Raw genomic sequence first — 18,383 nt, 5'->3', positions numbered from 1 at the left:
ATATGATGTTAGCTGGAGGGTTTTTGGTAGATGTTCTTTATGAAGTTAAGGGATTTTTTTTCTATATATTTTTTTGTGTGTGTGAGTAAATGCTGAATTTTATCAAATATTTTCCCTGCATCAATTGATATGAGCATGTAAATTTTCTTGTTTAGCCTCCTAATATGTTGGATTACAGTTATTTTCAAATATTGAACCAGCCTTGCAAATCTGGCATAAGCCCCACTTGGTTATGGAATATAGTTCTTTTTATATATTGCTAATTTTATATTGTTAGGGATTTTAGAATATGTAGTGTTGAGGAATATTGGTCTGTATGTTTCTGAGGTGTTTTTTATTTGTTTGCTGTCTGTTTTGGTGTCAGGGTAAAATTAGCTTTGTAAAATGAATTAGAAAGTGTTCCCTCCTTTTCTATTTTCTGGAAAGTTTGTATATAATTGATATTAATTTTTCAAATGTTTGGTAGATTTCTCCAGTGAAAGCATCTGGGCCTACAGATTTCTTTTTGGAGGATTTTTACTTATGAAATCAATTTCCTTAATAGTTACAGGGCTCTTCAAATTACTTATTTCATATTGGGTAAATTGTGGTATTTCATGTCTTTCAAAAAAAGTGGTCTATTTCATCTAAGTTGTCAAATGTATGTGTGTAGAGTTGTTTGTAGTATAAATGTTCCCTTGTGATCCTTTTCATGTCTGCAGAGCCTGTGGTGTTATCTCTATTTTCATTCCTAATATTGGTAGTTTGTATCTTCTCTCTGTCTTATCAGTTTTGCTAGAGATATGTCAAATTTTGTTAGTTTTTTCAAAAATCCGACTCTCTATTTTATTGATTTTCTCTATTGTTTTTTGATTTTTAATTTCATTGATTTCTGTTCTCATCTTTATTCTTTCTTTCTTTCTTCTTGCTGTGGGTTTAGTTTGTATTTATTTTTCTAAGTCCTTGAGGTATTTCCATTATTTATTTCTAGTTTGATTCAACTGTGGTCAAAGAACACATTGTGTATTATTTCAATTATTTTAAATTTGTATGATTAGTTTTATAGCCAAGGATATGGTCTAACTTAGCATAGTTCTGTGGGCACTTGAAAAGAATGTGTGTTCTGCTGTTGTTGGGTGGAGTATTATTTAAATGTCACATAGATCCTGTTGAGTGATGGTGGGGTTGACTTCTATGTAATTGCTGATTTTCTGTATAGTTGTTCTATCAACTGTTGAAAAAGGGGTGTTGAAGTCTCTAATTATAGTTATGAATTTGTCTATTTCTTCTTTCACTTCTATTAGTTTTTGCTTAAAACATTTTACATATGTGGTTGGTTTTTGCACAATTAGAATTGTGTGTCATCTTGATGGATTGACCTTTTTATCATTATAGAATGCTCCTCTCTGTCTCTGTCTCTGTCTCTGTCTCTGTCTACTTAGCTCTCAAGTCACTTTTTTAACCACATCAGACCGTGTTAAAAATTTTGCCTCAGCCAACAAACATAATTTAGAACACTCAAGATGAAAAGGAAAGTCTGTTGTATTTACCCATATTTTTGGTTACTGTTTTCTTTCTTCCCTCCTGATGTTCCAAGATTTCTTCCTTTAATGTTTCCTTTTTGTTTAAAGAACTTCTTTAGCCATCCTTCAGGTGCATCTGCTGGTGATAAGCTCTCAATTTTCCTTCTTCTGAGAACGTGTTGACTTCCTTTTCATCCTTAAAAGACATTTTCTCTGGGTGTAGGATTCTGGTTGACTTCTTTCAGTACTTGAAAATATTGTGCAACTTCCTTCTGGTCTCCACGATTTCTTATGAGATATCTCCCATCATTCTGTTTCTTCCCCCCACCGTAGTAAGTTGTTATTTTCTCTGGCTATTTTCTCAAGATTTTTTTCTTTGTATTTAGTTTTTAGAAGTTTAATTATGATGTGCCTTTCCGTGGATTTCTTTGGGTTTATACTCTTCGAGATTCATTCACCTTCTTGAATCTTACGGCTTATGTCTCTTGCCAAATTTGGAAGTTTTTAGTTATTATTTCTTCAGGTACTTTTTCAGTGCTGGCCTCTCTCTCTTCTCCTCCTGGGATTCCAATGACAATATTATTCGATCTTTTGCTATTTCCTCAAAGGTCCCTGAGGCTCTATTCCTGGTTTTCTGTCTATTTTCTCTCTATTGTTCAGATAAGGTAGTTTCTATTGTTCTGTCTTCCAGTTCCTGATTCTTTCCTCTTTTCCCTCCTCTATTCTGTTCAGCCCATCCTGAGTTTTTAATTTCTGTTATTGTATTTTCAGTTCCAAAATTTCTATTTGATTCTGCCTTATGTCTTTTATTGCTGAGGCTTTCTATTTTGTGGTGGTTGTTTGAAGCATATTCACAATTGCTCCTTGAAGCAACTTTATTATGACTGCATTAAAATATTTGTCTGGTAATTCTAAAAAACCCCTGTCACCTCGGCATTGGCATTTACTTTGTTTTTTCAGTTTGAGATCCTCTTGGTTCTTGATATGGTGAGTGAGTTTTGATTGAAAGTTGAATGTTTTCACATTATGAGACTCTGGATCTCCTTTAAACCTGTTTTAGCTGGGTTTCTTTGACACACCTCCAGCAGGGGAAGAGTGGTGTGCTGCCTGATCACTTCCCAATGGAGGGAGAAATCCAGGTTCCCCACTTGGCCTCCAGTGACACCCAAGGTGTGTGTGTGTGCGGCGGGGTGGGGGAGAGTTCTCGTTACTCCTGGGTGGGGATGGGAATTTTGACTCGCCATGTGGTCTCCACTGACATTATAGGTGCAGCAGGTGGACCTCCTTCGTGACCAATGGGGAGGAAAGTCCCAGATCCCTACTTGGTCTTCTAACACCACCCCAGAGTGGGTGTTGGCAGCCATCATTACAGTTTCATGAGGACAGAAGTCTAGGCTCCCCCCTCCACCTTTGCTGGTGTGGGTGTGGATGAGGCTATAGTTTTATCTGTGATGTTTGGCTAGAGTAGAGAAGTGATTGTCTAAAAGTTTTCTGTCTTCCTATGCTGCCCCTTCTCAGGTCCTCTGGCTAGAGAGAACAGGCTTTGGTTGTTTTGTGTGTGTGTGTGTGTGTGTGTTCTTTGGTCTGTACCCATTGGTGTTTCCTGGTTGCAGCCTTCTGAAGTTCCAAGTCTGTGATGGGTAACACAAAAAGAAACTCACCACCATGTTGTTCCTTGGGTCCCAATGTTTCTAGGCATCTCCTTACTCCATAGTCTTCTTATATTTGTATTATATGCAATTTCCAGGTTTTTAGCTGTACTTAGCAAGAAGAATAAGAAAAAGTATGTCCAATCCTTCTTCCCAGAAGCAGAAGTCCAATTGCTTCTTTTTATTTTTTTAAAGTATTTATTTATTTATTTAGCTATGCTACGTCTTAGATGCAGCATGCAGGATCTTTCTTTTCTTTTTTTTTTTTTTTTTAGTTGCGGCATGTGGGATCTCTAGTTGCAGCATGCATATGGGATTTAGTTCCCTGACCAGGGATCGAACTGGGCCCCCTGCATTTGGAACATGGAGTCTTAGCCACTGGACCACCAGGGAAGTATCCAATTGCTTCTTTTTAAATAACACTTTTTGATAACACAGCACATAGTACATTCTAGAGCAGATTTTCTGCAGAGTGAATTAAGAGGCTTATGGAATTTCCATGATATTTGAACATGCAGAAGAACAAGGGATAAATAAACCTTACTGTCATAAAAGCCAAACAGATGGAAAGGAGACAGTTTTCTTCAGGGTAATAATCCGGTCAATGGTGTACACTAACTGAAGTGAGCCACTGACCTAAAATACTGTGCAGAGTACACGGCTGAGACCCCAACAAAACCTTCAGTTCCTCAGCCTGTCATATCCACTTTGTACTTTTATTCTTTGGGCATTGAAGCTGTTTTTCACGCCTCAGTCAGACAGGCATGAGGAGCATGATGGGAACCTTGCCATGCCTCATAAGTAGACCTTGTCCTCAAACCAGGCTGTTTTGTTGGCTTGGCTCTGAGACCCTCATCCTGACAGTACTTCTGACTTGTAGTCTTGACCTTTTGTTTTGCTTGGTCTCAGTGATCCCAACATTGTTCTCTTTCTGTCTTTGATAGTACCTTGTCATGTCTCTAGCAGGAAATCAGGTATATTTGCCTCCTTCCAATGAAAAGTAGGACCAACTTGGCTTCCCAGGGAAAGTTTGATGACTCCAGGCTGGTGCTTTGAATCCCAGTTACATTCAACAGAAGAGAAAACTTAAGAAGGTGGGTGTAAAGATGTGATTAGTCACCAGCCCCCAAATTTGATAAATGGTACATAATGTCAAGCTCCATTTTTGAGTGTGTTTCAGTCCTCAAGAGATGCCTTAGGGATAAAGCCAACTGGGTTCACCTTCAAGTAGGGACAGAAAACATTGGCCCAGGAAGCTGAATTTGATATTGTTGTTTTTCAGTAGCTCCTCTGCTACGGACTGAATGTTTGTGTCCCGCCCCCCCCCCCCCCCGCCAAATTCATTTGTTGAAACCCCAATCACCAATGTGATGGTATTAGGAGGTGGGACCTTTAGGAGGTAATTAGGTCATGAGGGTGGAGGCTTAATGAATGAGATTAGTATCTTTATAAGAAGAGACATGAGAGAGATAATCTCTTTCTCTCTCTCTCCACCATGTGAGGATATAGCAAGAAGCCATCCATCTACAAACCAGGAATAGGGTTCTCACCAGGAACCGAATCTGTCAGCACCTTGATCTTGAAGTTCATAGCCTGTAGAACTAAGAGAAATAAATTTCTATTGTTTAAACCACCCAGTCTAGGGTACCTGCTACAGCAGCCCGAGCTGTTTAAGCTATCCTCTTAAAAAATACAGATCTTCCTTAACTTATGATGGGGTTATGTCCTGATAAACCCATCATAAGTTGAAAATATCATACCTTGAAATGTATTTACTACATCTAACTGAACATCATAGCTCAGCCTAGCCTACCTTAAACGTGCTCAGGACACTTACATTAGCCTACAGTTGGGCAAAATCATCTAACACAAAGCCTATATTATAATAAAGTGTTGAATACCTCATGTTATTTATTGAATACTGTACTGAAAGTGAAAAAGAGAATGGTCCTATGGGTACAGAATGGTTCTAAGTATATCAGTTGTTTACCCTCCTGATCGTGTGGTTGACGGGAAGCTCTGACTAGCTGCCACTTCCCAGCAACACAAGAGAGCATGGTACTGCATATAGCTAGCCCGGGAAAAGAACAAAATTCAAAATTTGAAGTACGGTTCCTACAGAATGTGTATCGCTTTCTGATCATAAAGTCAAAAGATCATAAGTAGAACCATCATAAGTTGGGGACCATCTGTAACTCTGTTAAAACGTGATCAGTTAACATCCCCAAAGACACCTCTGGGCTACAGGAAGAGAGTAAAGTTTTGTAAAAATGATTCATAGAAATATGGAAGACCCTTGAAAGCTGCAAAGAGGGAAAGGATAGAAGGAGTGAAAGAGAAACTGTTTAGCTCATTTTTTTTTCTTTTTTAAACAGCTTTATTGAGATACAATTAACATACTATACAATTCACTAATTTAAAGTGTACAATTCAATGGTTCTTTAGTATAGTCACAACCAGATAGGTCCAACCATCACCAGTCAATTTTTTAGAACATTTTCTTTTTTTTTTTCTGATTTGAATTTTATTTTACTTATTTATTTTTTATACAGCAGGTTCTTATCTATTTTATACATATCAGTGTATATATGTCAATCCCAATCTTAGCTCATATGTTAACCATGGACTGCCAAACCTGTATTCTTAAAGATCTCATTTGGTGAGTTTAAGAAGCTGGCACAGAGTAGCCAAGTGCTGGGAGGGAGCGAGGAGAGACTGGTGTCAGACTGCCTGGCTTCCCATAATGGCTCTGTTCACAGACTATCAAGCCTTCTGAAGTCCTTATAACCTGCCTCTCAATCTCCTAATTCTGTGTTTCTATTCAAACAAAAATTCCATTAACCAAGAGAATTGTTGTCTAAATGAAGATTTCAGAATCAAACCCATAAAGTGCTCTCTGTTTATTTAGGAACCTCTACGCTAATTACTCAAACTTCTTGATTTTAAGATTTTTATCTCTCTGTTTTCTGACCTATGATCATCTCCATGTGGTATGGAGACACGACTTTTTTAAATTCATATAGCACAAACATTAAGATTTTTAGAGAAAATGGAAAACATCCTCTTTGAAAAGGCAAAGCTGTTTGACAAACAAGCTGAAATTCAATCCTTCACATATTTACTAAATGAGGATCTTTCTTGAGATAAAGCATGTGAAGGTAGGAGATATAGGCTTTAGAAAAAAAAGGTGGACAATAGTTTTTAATAGGAATAGTCCAATTTCTTACTCATCACTAGGACATTTTATTTTAAACCTCATTGAGTTTCTGCATTCAAGACGTTTATCAGGATAAGAATTGGTAATTTGCATGGAAATTACAAACTGCTGTGTGGGGACAGGGCAGAAGGGATCTTCAGAAAGACCAGACACCGCTGCTGAGGTCTTCCTGCTGGAACATTCATCCTTGTGCTTAAAAGAAATGCATCTCCGGGCTTCCCTGGTGGCGCAGTGGTTGAGAGTCCGCCTGCCGATTCAGGGGACACGGGTTCGTGCCCCGGTCCAGGAAGATCCCACATGCAGCGGAGCGGCTGGGCCCGTGAGCCATGGCCGCTGAGCCTGCGCATCCGGAGCCTGTGCTCCGCAACGGGAGAGGCCACAACAGTGAGAGGCCCGCGTACCGCAAAAAAAAAAAAAAAAAAAAAAAAAAGAGAGAGAGAGAAATGCATCTCCTGTTTAAATGGACTGGTGGCTACTAATGGTCTTTGTTTCTTCAAACTATAAAGTCAAATCACGTGTTGGAATGTAGGGAGAAGGAAAAAAAGAAATCAGAACCCAATCTCTTAGCAGAAGTTGACAGAAATGGCCCAGGCTTTTGAACGGAGAGCCCTCATTTGTCCCCAGCTTCATGATTTCTCTCGCTGTAGGCACTGCGAGGTGGTCAGGCATGTTTTCATAGATGTTCTGCTCTCACCCCCTCCACACCAGATACCTGTTCTTTGAAACCCTCAGTCTTCAGGTCTGAATATCTGAGAGTCACAGGGGGGAGGCCAGAGGATGGGAACCACCTCTCCTTGAAAGTTTTCATTTGCTTGTTCAATGTTTTAAGCTTCCAACTATGCCTTCCAGAGATCACAAAGGATCACCTTCACTTCCCCAGTGGCTCACATTAGCGTCAGGACAGCATCCCGGATGTCCAAGCAGGAAGTATCACAGATTCTCCAGTCAGTCCAGCCTTCTCCCTGTAGACATGAGGCCCCAAGAGGGGGAGAGACTTGCACAGGTCACAGAGTTAGTGGAGCCAGGACTAGACCCAGTTCTCCCTGACTCCTTGTCTAGAGCCTTTCCCCTGCCCCCTGTATCACAAGAGCATAAGAGCAGCGGGCAGGGGTGGGGCTGTGCTAGGGGTTGCTCAGTCTCCCTAGCCCTTCCTCTTACTCCCCCAGCTTTGAGCACGTTGGATTTAATCTCAGAGGTCACAGTCTAAAGGTCTAAAAGTCAGTTTCAGCTTCAGAATTCGGGTACCCTAGAGTCCCACACCCAGGGCTCCCCAATTTGGTAGCCTCTGCTTCCTGCTGTCGTCTCCCTGTTAAGCCCTTGCTCCCCAAGCTTCCTCTCCAGTTATTCCTCCCTTGGTTCTAGGCTCAGATGGAGGGGCCAGAGGAGAAAGGGGAAGCACTGGCGCCTGTTAGCTGAGCCGGACACTCAGCTCCCAGGCCCAATCCCAACACTCGTATCAACAGTTTGTGGCTGTTATGAGTGAAGTGGAGGGCTCTCCTTTACCTTGGGGGTCCTGAATGACAGCTGTTAAAGACATGTGTAATTCCAGGAGGAGTACGAGGACCCTGGCTCAGCCTGCTTGCAGAGCCTCAAAGTTCCTCCTCCCTCCTCTCATCACCCAGGCAATCGGCCCAGGTCTCTGGACTGAAGGTGGCACCTGTGAAGACAGCAGAGCCTAGAACTCTCCTCCAGCAATCCACACTGGTCTGTCCCCTCCATATCAATCTCCCATGAGAGAGTGGGAATGAGCCACTGGTTAGTGATGGGCTCTTTTAAGCCTGGGGGATGAAGCTGCCCCACTGTGCCTCTTGTGAATGTGTTTGGAAAAAGACAAAGCAAAATAGAAACTGTGCAGTTACCCTAAATCCCACCCAACACACCACAGAAAACAAAAACGCAATTTCAGATCCATTTGGGAAACAATAGTTTCAATAAATAAGTTTCTTGGCTTCACAGCTTTTCCAGCCTCAGTGGGCTCTGGGAGCATCCTGCAATTAGATAACAGCCGCCCCAGAGCTAAGAACCCGTTCAGAGCAAGTATGTGAATGTTCTTCAAAAACTATATTTTAAAATCACACAAATGTAAATAAGTACTAGGGATGTAATGTACAACATGATGACTGTAGTTAACACTGCTGTGTAATATATAGAAAAGTTGTTAAGAGGGTAAATCTTAAGGGTTCTCATCACAAGGAGAAAAATTCTTTAGTTTTTTTTTCCTTTCTTTTCTTTATATTGTATCTGTATGAAATGATGGTTGTTAGCTGGACCTATTGTGATAATCATTCTACATTAGTATATGTAAGTCAAATCATCATGCTGTATGCCTCAAACTTATACAATGATGTAGACAATTATTTCTCAATAAAACTGGAAAACCAAATTAAAAATAAATAATAAATAAATAAAATTACACAAATGTATTGCAGGCAACTAGAACTTGAAAACAGGGTTATTCCCTGAAAGTGAACACCATAAATCAATAGATAGTGCACTGGAAACGGAATGAGGGAACATGGGAGAAAGTCTAGGCAGGAGAAAGCCTGACTCACATTAATATCTAAAGAAGAAATGGAAATTAGAGAAAGGTCAGTTCTCTGTTAAGCTCTGCAGTGGGAGAGGGTTTGACCTGCTTATTCTAGCTGTTTAGTGCCGGTGGCAGAAATCCACACACATGTGTAACGAAGACTCTGCTTGACCAAAATAAAGTCAAGCTCCTCCGAGCCCCCTTTGTGATTAGGCCTCATCTCTGGGCCCTCTCTGGCCTGCATAGTTAGGTTTTAGTAAGATTCCTATTAAGTCAGTTTAGAGAGACTCTCCCACCCTTGATATCTGATTACCATTGATAGCTGATCGAGTTCCTCATTCCCCACTGTTGATATATAAATCCTTGACCTGCCTTCAGCAGGGATCCTGCTGAAGTGGGTTAAGTGGGTTTAACAAGAATCCTCCTACCCTTCATGTCTCCTCTTACTCGTGTCCCATCCACTCCCCTGTCACTCTGCTCCCTGGCTGGAAATCCCCAGCTGTCTTTGCCATATTCAGAGGTAAACCTGATCTCTCCCTTTATTGGCATAGTCTTAACCCCTACTGGGGTAGCCCTGAACAAAGTATTCCTTACAGTTTTAATAAGTGTCAGAATAAGTTTTTACTTTAATAGAGGTGAGAGGTGCGAAGGATAAGTATTCTTGTGGTGTTGCCTTCAAACCTTAGAACAACCCTCAAATAATCAGCCTTGCTTTTCTTTTATGTTCACCTAACAACCTCTGATGGAGTCTAGCTTCCAAAGTTGTTTTCAGGCTGAAGAGAATGTCCCTCACCATTTTATAGTTCTCACTGTTAATTAATAAATTGGCACTGATGCTGGTTTGTATACTTCAGTGACTAAGTTAATCATGGAGCAGTATCCCCAAGGTCAAGCACACTGACAGAAATCAAGTTTCTGGGCCCACAAAAGAGAGGACCAGAAGGTGAGACTTGGCCACCATGAGCTACAGCATTTAAGAATTCTTGCTGGATCTTAGATGACACAGCTACCTAGTGAACGTCGGCAACAAAAGTTTTTGAAAATCAATAGGGAGGGACTTCCCTCGTGGCACAGTGGTTAAGAATCCGCCTGCTAATGCAGGGAACACGGGTTCGAGCCCTGGTCTGGGAAGATCCCAGATGCCGCGGAGCAACTAAGCCCGTGAGCCACAACTACTGAGCCTGTGCTCTAGAGCCCACGAGCCACAAATACCAAGCCCGCGTGCCACAGCTACTGAAGTCCATGCACCTAGAGCCCGTGCTCCGCAACAAGAGAAGCCACTGCAATGAGAAGCCTGCGCACCGCAACGAAGAGTAGCCTCCGCTCACCACAACTAGAGAAAGCCTGTGCACAGCAACGAAGACCTAATGCAGCCAAAATAAATAAATAAAATAAATAAATTAAACAATAAAAAATCAATAGGGAGTTACAGATGAGGAAAAAATGTGGGTGATACAAATTATTTTGGCCACCGCATTCAAAATTTAATCTTTCTTCTTTCTCACTGTTTACATTCTAAGACTCAATATGTGTCTTGTGTTTTCATCCTTAATTGCTCAGATTTGCCCATGGCTTTGTCCTGACCTGGGGATATTATTAAAATGCAGATTCTGGTTCAGAGTTCCTGGTGGGAGTGGGGACAGGAGTCTGCCTTTCTAGAAAGCTCCCAAGTGTTGCAGGTGCTGGTGGTCTGGGGGACACCCCCTTTGAGCACAGGAGGTGAGGTGTCGTCATCTCTAGTCTGGAGTATTGCCACAAACTCCTAATTGGTCTCCCTGCCTCCCTTTCCAATCCATTCCCCACCCTGCAGCTAGTATGGTCTTTCAAAAATGCAAATCTGAACAAGTTCTGCCAGTTGCCCTGCTTCCCGTTGCCCTTAGAGCCCTCAGATACTGCCTCCTACCCCACCTTCAGGCTCTCCCTCCTGTCTCAAGCCCACTGTTCCAGCCCCGATGAATTAGGCTCGATTCCTATAAGCAACTGTCATCTCTACTCTGCTTTCTCACAAGTTCTTCTCATCTGACAAACATTTTTCTTCTATTTCCCATCCTCACCCCTCCCACGCCCTCCCAGGCTTTTGAAATCCATTTATGTCCCTCTCCTCTGTGATTCTATCACACCCTGAGCCTCTTGCATTTATTGTACTTGTCAACCTATATCATTACTTTTCTTAAATTCCTATCATTAGATCATGAATGAGGGAGAGAGGTACCTGTATTTGTTTTCATTGTATCTCCATCACATTGTCTCACATATAGAAAATGTTTAAAATATGTTTATTGAGTTGAACCAGAAAAGGGAGAGTGTTGAGGAAGCAGAAGCCTGTAAGGGTTTCTCATTGGGTCTACTTCATAGAGTCACTATTGGGGTAACTAAATGTTAAGGACAAAACTGATTAGGTTGTCAAATTGAACTACAATCTGAAGCTTTGTAACTACTTTAGCATAATACTAGGCTTGCAGTTCTGTTTAAATTCTGTCTTGCCTAAGCAATACAGAATACATATTTTATATATAAAACAAGGCAGCCCTGACCAGCTGTTCTCTATTTTTACAGAACGGCTACAGATGTAAGCATAAATTGTAGTTAGATATGCAAAATACAGAAAGACTAAATGGTAAGTAGGGGTTGGGGTTAGATAGCCTTGTGAGAGCCCCTTCCGAGAGATGTTTCATATGATAAGCAGTTTTTAAATCTTAGTTTGTGAGATGTTGCAGATGGATTCTAACAATTATAATTTTTAATGGAATCTTGGAACTTTACATTAACTTCTGAGATTCCCTTGGAACTTTACGTTAACTTCTGAGGTTCCACAATGCATTATTTTAAAAAAAGATCAAAATGGTATCAACTCAAGAATAAAACAGGTACACATGCCTAACACAAAAGTCTGTGTGGTTGAAGTATATCAATTCAATGAGGCTTATTTATTGTATTATATACAAAAGTATAATTGATAATCTGTTGTATTTTCACATTTTTCTTTCACTATGCTTTTCTTGACTAGAGATTTTCTTTTATTTTGCCAGGAAGGAATGGCATATGAAGCACTAGGATCCACCTGGCCTTTTGGTTTTCCCATTGTCACCAAATCCTAAATCTCTCTCCTGATCTGGCTCAGGATTCTGGTGTAGAATAAACTACTGGATTCCCATCAAGGTACTACCTGAGATGGAAAAGGTCCCCCCTGGGAGCTCACCTGCCCCACCCTATGAATTCCTCACCGTGAACAATGCTCCCATTGTCTTTCTTCATTCATTGCTCACAGAGCCACACCTGTTAGAGGCCAGCAGCGGCCAATACTCACCTTCTTAGAAAGAATGAAAAGAAGAAATAGGGCAAGCTGGAGTTAGGAAATGATTCAATGTGTCAAAGTATCTTTTTATGTTTTGTGTCAGAATATTTAATATTTTCATGGGTGTGACCTTTGCTTTCAATACAAATATGCTAAACCTGTTATTTATTGATTACCTCTTACATGCTATAACTTCTTATACATATTTTATTTTGTCTCTGTGACAGCCAGGAAAGTTAGGTATTATACTCCCCAACGAAGAGAGTCCCAGGGAGAATCAGTCCCAGTCAGTGGTTGATCCTAGATTCAGAGTTGGATCAGCCTCATTTCTAAAGCTCAAGTTCTTTCCTCTAACTTCTGCCGCCTTCGAGAAAGCAAAGCCCCAAAGATATCTCATTGGAAGTTTCAACAGCGTTTGTATTTAGTTTAAAAATACAGAGGAAAAAAAGGAATGTGTGAACAGTCTATCGGGGGTATCTAAAGAGCACGTGACGGGCCAATATTGGCCCTTGGAGGGGCTGTTATTTCCTCCCGCCTCTAACACTTCCCCTTCTCGGCATCTGCAGGTGTTAACTGTCGCTGCGTGTTACCCAGGAAAACTGCAGGGCGCCAAAACGGTAGTGCGAAGGTTATGGCAGTGAGCGGAGGACTAGCGAGCGATCTGGAGCCGTCAGAGTCTTTAAAATATGTATCTAATCTGTCCTCATTTAATTTCCACTGCCACTTCCCCATCCAGCTACTCGCTAATAGCCTTGTAATTCTCCCCTCCCCCAAGCCCTTCTCCACCCCCCCACCCCCCAGATAATCGGATCGTGTCATTCCTCCGTTTGAACAACTTCTTGTCTGCTCCTAGCTCCGAGGATAAAGTTTAAAAACATCCTTTACGCGACCTTCCAGGCCCTCCATGTTCCGGACCCTGCTCAGCGCTCCGGCTTCCACCTCCGGCCATGAACCCACCTGTTCGCCTAACTCCCCACACCCTGGCCGTTTCCTCCCTCAGCTCTTTTGCACACCTTGTCCGTTCTCTTGTCCCCCGCCTTCCGCTTTCCCAAGTCCCATTCACTCTCCGAGTCTCAGCTTAGATGCCACTTTTTAAGTGAGGCCTTTCCTGTCTGATTCCTACCTGCAGTCTCGTCACCCGGCATCTAATTAGATCTTCCTGAATGGGCTCCGCTAGCACTATTCGTCGCCGACTGCGATTTGCGTTTGCATACTTGCCTTATTATTTTTAATGTCTGCAAGTGTCACAAGGGATTAGCACTGTGGCCGGGAGGCACACTTTTGGAACCTAGTAACTTTTGAATGAATGAAAAAGAACTTGAACTGGATGTTGTCACCACCATCATCCTACCGTGACAATATTTCGAGTCCCCCAGTGCTACTGTCAATGGCATGCCCACCCCTGTAGGGTTGGCAAAGCCCTGGAGGAGAGTAGGCTTTCTGGCGCTCCCACCACTCTCTCAGGCACTCCGGGGACGACCCGGGCACAGCGCGGCTGGGGGCAGGTCTCAAGGCCAGGAGTCCTCCGGGCTCCCAGGTTCACATGCACTGGGAGAGGAGGGGCGGAGGAAAAGGAGAGCGTGAGCGGGGAGCGCAGGGTACCTAGAGGGGAGCGCGGGCCACGCCCGGTACGCCTACACCCCCGCGGCCAGCTGCCACCCGGGAGAGACTTCCTCCTCGGGGGCCGGCGCGCAGGGCGGGGTGGGGCGGGGCGGGGCGGGGCGGGAGACGCCCCCGCAGGGCTGGGCCCCGGGCCGCCCCAATGAGATTCGGTGCCGGGCCGCGGCTATTCCCAGTCCCGGCGCCGCGCTCGGCCGCGGAGGAGGCGGCCGGCCGGGTCGGCGGCGGTGGCGGCGGCGCTGCGCGGGCCAAGGAAGAGCCGAGCCTGCCAAGCTGGCGCCCGGCGGGGCCATGGTGGCCGGCGCCCGCGGCGGCTGCGCGCAGGCGGGGGGTGCTCGGCGCGGCCTCCTGGCCCTGCTGCTCGCTGTCTCCGCGCCGCTCTGGCTGCAGGCGGAGGAGCTGGGTGAGTGGAGCGCGTCCGGCGGGCGGCGCACTGGGCCTGGAGGGGACCGCGCGCGGGAGGAGGTCGGGGTCGCAGCCTGCGCCCTGCGGAGTCCGGCTCTCTCTGGTCGATGGCGGCTCGAGTGTAAAATACGTTAACTGCGTTCCGTTCGCTCCCCACCAGACTCCTTCCTTCGCCCCCAAACAGGAGGACCAGCTTGGCGCCTCCCCACTTTCTCTCTCCGCAGCCGGGCTCACTTAGTTTCCAGAGTTCCTTCCTGAAGTGAAATGGTCCAGGGCTCGCGAGCTGACGACCCCAGCCTTAGGGGAGAGACCTATGCGGGGAGGCCCTTCTCAAGCCTCATTTTGACAGAGCTGCCCGGCGTTTGGGCGGCCGGGCCCTCCCGGTCGCCTCGCTTCCCTGCGCGGCTGGAATCGTAGCGTGTGAGTTTGTGGTTTGCACGGATGGTCGGGAAGGGTTTCCCTGAGGTCCCCCTGGGAAGCCGGCAGTCCCACCGCGCCTCCCGTCACGAGTGAGCTGCTTGCGCCCCGACTTGGAACCCTGTGGCTCGGCTCCTTCTTGGGTGTTGGAGCGAGTCGACTCCCGACCAGGCGGATCTTTCTCTGCACCTGGTCCTTGGCTTCAAGTTGGACCTAATTAGCCCACAACCGAATTTACTGCGGCATAGCCACCAGATGAGAGCAATAAGCTGTTTTACCAGCTTTAGGCAAATCGTTGTAATTTAGTTCTTTATGGATCGCAAGGGGCAGCTTTCTGCGGATTTTTTCAGTTCTTGTTTCCCTCCTCCCTTGCTTTTGCCCCTCTACGACTGAGGTTACTTAATGGCAGTGCATCTAGCCAGAATATTTTGACTGTCCCCGTGCCCCCGCCCCGTGTTTTCTAATGAGACAAGAATCAAAACTAAGCCAAATGCTGGCATTTTTTTTTTTCACTGAACCATGTATTCCCAGTCTGAAACATTGATACTCAAGATGTTCGTAGTGGTTCCTAAGTTTGCGTACATACCGATTTGTTAGGAAAGAAAAAAAAGCTAAAGTTTAGACAGACTGTATCTTGGCACTGTAGCAGAATGCTAGGAATATCGTAAAATATAAATATGTATGCTTTTATTTAAAATGTACGATTTTGATCACGGGTGTTTTAAGCACGTAAATGTTTCTCGGGTCACTGTTTGAAGAGGCACCTTCAATACTGTACATCTATGAATAGATCCAACAATGTGTCCCTGTACTAATCTGGCTAAAGCTGTCACCCATCTTTCCAAATGAAGTTTTAGATGTTATATGGCATCCAGGCTGTTAACTTTATAGAGCAGTTCTCCGGGAAGACGTGTGATTGCTTAGATTCTTAGAGCTTCAAATTTGAGACTTTACTGCACATGATTGATGGAAGAAGATGTCATGTTTCGGTGAAGCATCCTATATATTTAGGATGTTAAAAGAACCAATCGCAAAAGAAGTAAAACTTAGATTTGGCACACTTACTGAAAAAAATCTACGAACTCGAGTTCTGATACCTCATGAGTGAAGAGGCATAATCAGTGTTTTTTGAGTATTTCTCACGTCTGTCATTTTCCCAATTAGCCCTCGGTCACTTATTTTTCAAGTTTTCATAAATTTAAGCATGCAAACCCATTTTAGGTTTTGAAATATGCTACTGGCTATACAGTTGGATGGTGGTCGTCAGTGATATTAGTGCTCTCAATGTTTAGAAGGTAAGAGGGTAGCCTTAGCATAACAGTCTTGTTTTGGTGAGAAGACAGCATTTACTACATTTTACCTCCATTGTCCTTGTCAGCTTAGTCAGCTGCTTCGTGGCTCCCCAGCCTACCTGCTCACCACTCTCTCCGGGAGCTTTATAAAGCCCCAGACCCATACTGTGAATCACACCATCCAATGGGTGGGGCCTGGGAACATGCGATTTTAAAAAGTTCCCACAGGTAATTCTGATTCAAATCAGCTTTGAGATGGTGGAAACATCTGATAATGTTAGGGTTATGGTAAAGTGCTACTGCTGTCTGTGTCATAGACAATTTAATATTAGAGTTTTATTCATTGTGTTATGTTTCGGGAAGCAAATATAATACATTAATCTGAATATTTGTAAGCCTAGTCAATGAAATTATTCAAAATTTTAAAGTCAGAGTCTGGTGACCACTGAAGCTATACTAGTTCCTTTTTAAGGCTGCTACTTGCCTATGTGGTGTTTTTTTTGTTTTGTTTTGTTTTTTGTGGTACGCAGGCCTCTCACTGTTGTGGCCTCTCCCGTTGCGGAGCACAGGCTCCGGACGCGCAGGCTCAGTGGCCATGGCTCACGGGCCCAGCCGCTCCGCTGCATGTGGGATCTTCCTGGACCGGGACACGAACTCGTGTCCCCTGCATTGGTAGGCGGACTCTCAACCACTGCGCCACCAGGGACGCCCGCCTATGTGGTATTTTTGCTCAATTTATTTTTTTTTAAAAAAGTCCATTCTTCCTGTATTCATAGGGGGCCAGGCCCCAGGCATTAGGGCATGATGAGCAGAATATGGGCTGATTTTAGCTCCTTCTTGCGCCTCTGGATCCACTTAACTAAAGTTAGATATTTACACAGATTGTTTCACGTGATTTTGACTTTACATAATATCACATGTAAATTGATCATTAGCATTGATTCGATTTGTATAAATCCATAGGCTTGGGCTTACGTCTTATTCCCTTGATTATAAGTTTTGTGGAATAAAATACCCTTAATTCATGTGAGGAATTTGTGCTAACTAAAAATACCTGATTCTCTCTTCACCAAAATATTTGGAAATGGATATTAAAAATTTCCTCCTTCTGATTTAAATATTAGAAGAATAAAAATAAGCAGTTAATCTCTGAGGAAACTTCTAAGCGTAGAATTAGATACAGAAAAATGGATTAAAAAATTCTGCCCAACGCTAACTTTTTACTTTCGGAAGTTCTGTTTTTAAGCCATCACTTCTTTATATTTGGTTCAGCAGGGGACAGCTGATGTCTGATGTTTGGCGTGAGTGGCTTTTTAAAAAGTCACAAGTTTGTTCTCGCACCTTCTGCATCAGTGCTTGCCCTCACCCCAGATTTTCCTTCATCTTGAAGGCCTGCGATTCAGTTAGCCTGGGAGACTGTAAGTTCCTGAGGGCAGCCACTGGATTGTCTTTATCTTCATAGCACCTGACCAATAAATGTTTCTTGAGTTGAACTGAACAATCTTTTTGTATTAGGAGATATTTTCAAATTATGTCCTAATTAGTGGAAACTAAGTAATAAAGAGTCTACTGAAGTTCTTTATAAAGGTACCTCTGGTACTTCCACTAATTAACTTTGTTTAGCAAGCCCAGCTCTCTTGGCATGCTTATTTCTATATGTCAGGATGCCTTTTAAAGGCAAGTGCAGCAGAAAGAAGGGAACATGGCCAGCAGAACAATATGTACCATGTCTTTTGGCTCTATTAGATGTAATTTGTAACTAACACTCTGAAACATGAAGTTATACCATATACAGTATTACAGGGGAAAAAAAGTTGTGCTGAAGGATTCATTAAACACATCAAAGGATGTTATTAAAGCAGGATTTGAACTCTGAATAGTGTCTCAAACTGTACTTATTAACTTTTCATAAGTTGAACCCTTTCACCTTCAGGTACTGGAACAGACTTGAAAATCATATAAAAAAACCACAACTTGGAAATAAGCAAGACATTTGACATTTATAAGAAACTATGTTTTTATTTTTAAGATGCACAGGGAGATTAATTGCAGAGTTTAGCGAAGGTTTTAGTCATGTTAAGGCAGGGGTAGGGTGAGGGCTTGTTAAGGGAAATACTTCCTATAGAGAGTTTTGCACTTACTGCCATGGGCGTCCTAAGGCATAAAGGCAACTCTGTGCCTATTAGAGCGACCAGTTGCTTTGAATTTGTAAGGAGATAATACATGGTACCTATTTGGAATTGCATTTAGCACAAAAAACTCAATAAATTCCAGCTCTCTTCCTAATTATTACTGCTATTACTCTTAATTTGACAAATACGGGGACCCCTTTGTTCTGCCTCCCCGACTGCCTCTTGGACCTCGTTCTCTACCACACTTTCCCGCATCCCCAGGCATACTGACTTTCTTGCTATTTCTCAGTGGTATCAGGAACCCTTCTACCTCAGAGCCTTCGCAGG

General features: G+C 43.2%; 1 protein-coding gene across 3 annotated transcripts in view; it reads left to right on the top strand.

Annotated features, from left to right (window-relative positions):
- The window catches only part of DCBLD1 (discoidin, CUB and LCCL domain containing 1), a 246,495-nt gene that overhangs the window by 163,690 nt on the left and 64,422 nt on the right, over positions 1-18,383 (top strand). Inside the window, exon 1 of one of the 3 annotated variants that reach the window (XM_067702269.1) lies at positions 14,017-14,213. The exons of the other annotated variants lie outside the window; for them this stretch is intronic. Within the exon in view, the coding sequence (XP_067558370.1) occupies positions 14,102-14,213 (112 nt within the window). The 5' untranslated portion in view covers positions 14,017-14,101. Of the gene's footprint in view, positions 1-14,016; positions 14,214-18,383 lie in introns of those variants that run through there. 3 annotated transcript variants of the gene reach the window in all.

The sequence above is a fragment of the Pseudorca crassidens genome, chromosome 13 (assembly GCF_039906515.1).
Source record: "Pseudorca crassidens isolate mPseCra1 chromosome 13, mPseCra1.hap1, whole genome shotgun sequence".
Taxonomy (NCBI): domain Eukaryota; kingdom Metazoa; phylum Chordata; class Mammalia; order Artiodactyla; family Delphinidae; genus Pseudorca; species Pseudorca crassidens.
This window is presented reverse-complemented; position numbering and strand designations above follow the sequence as displayed.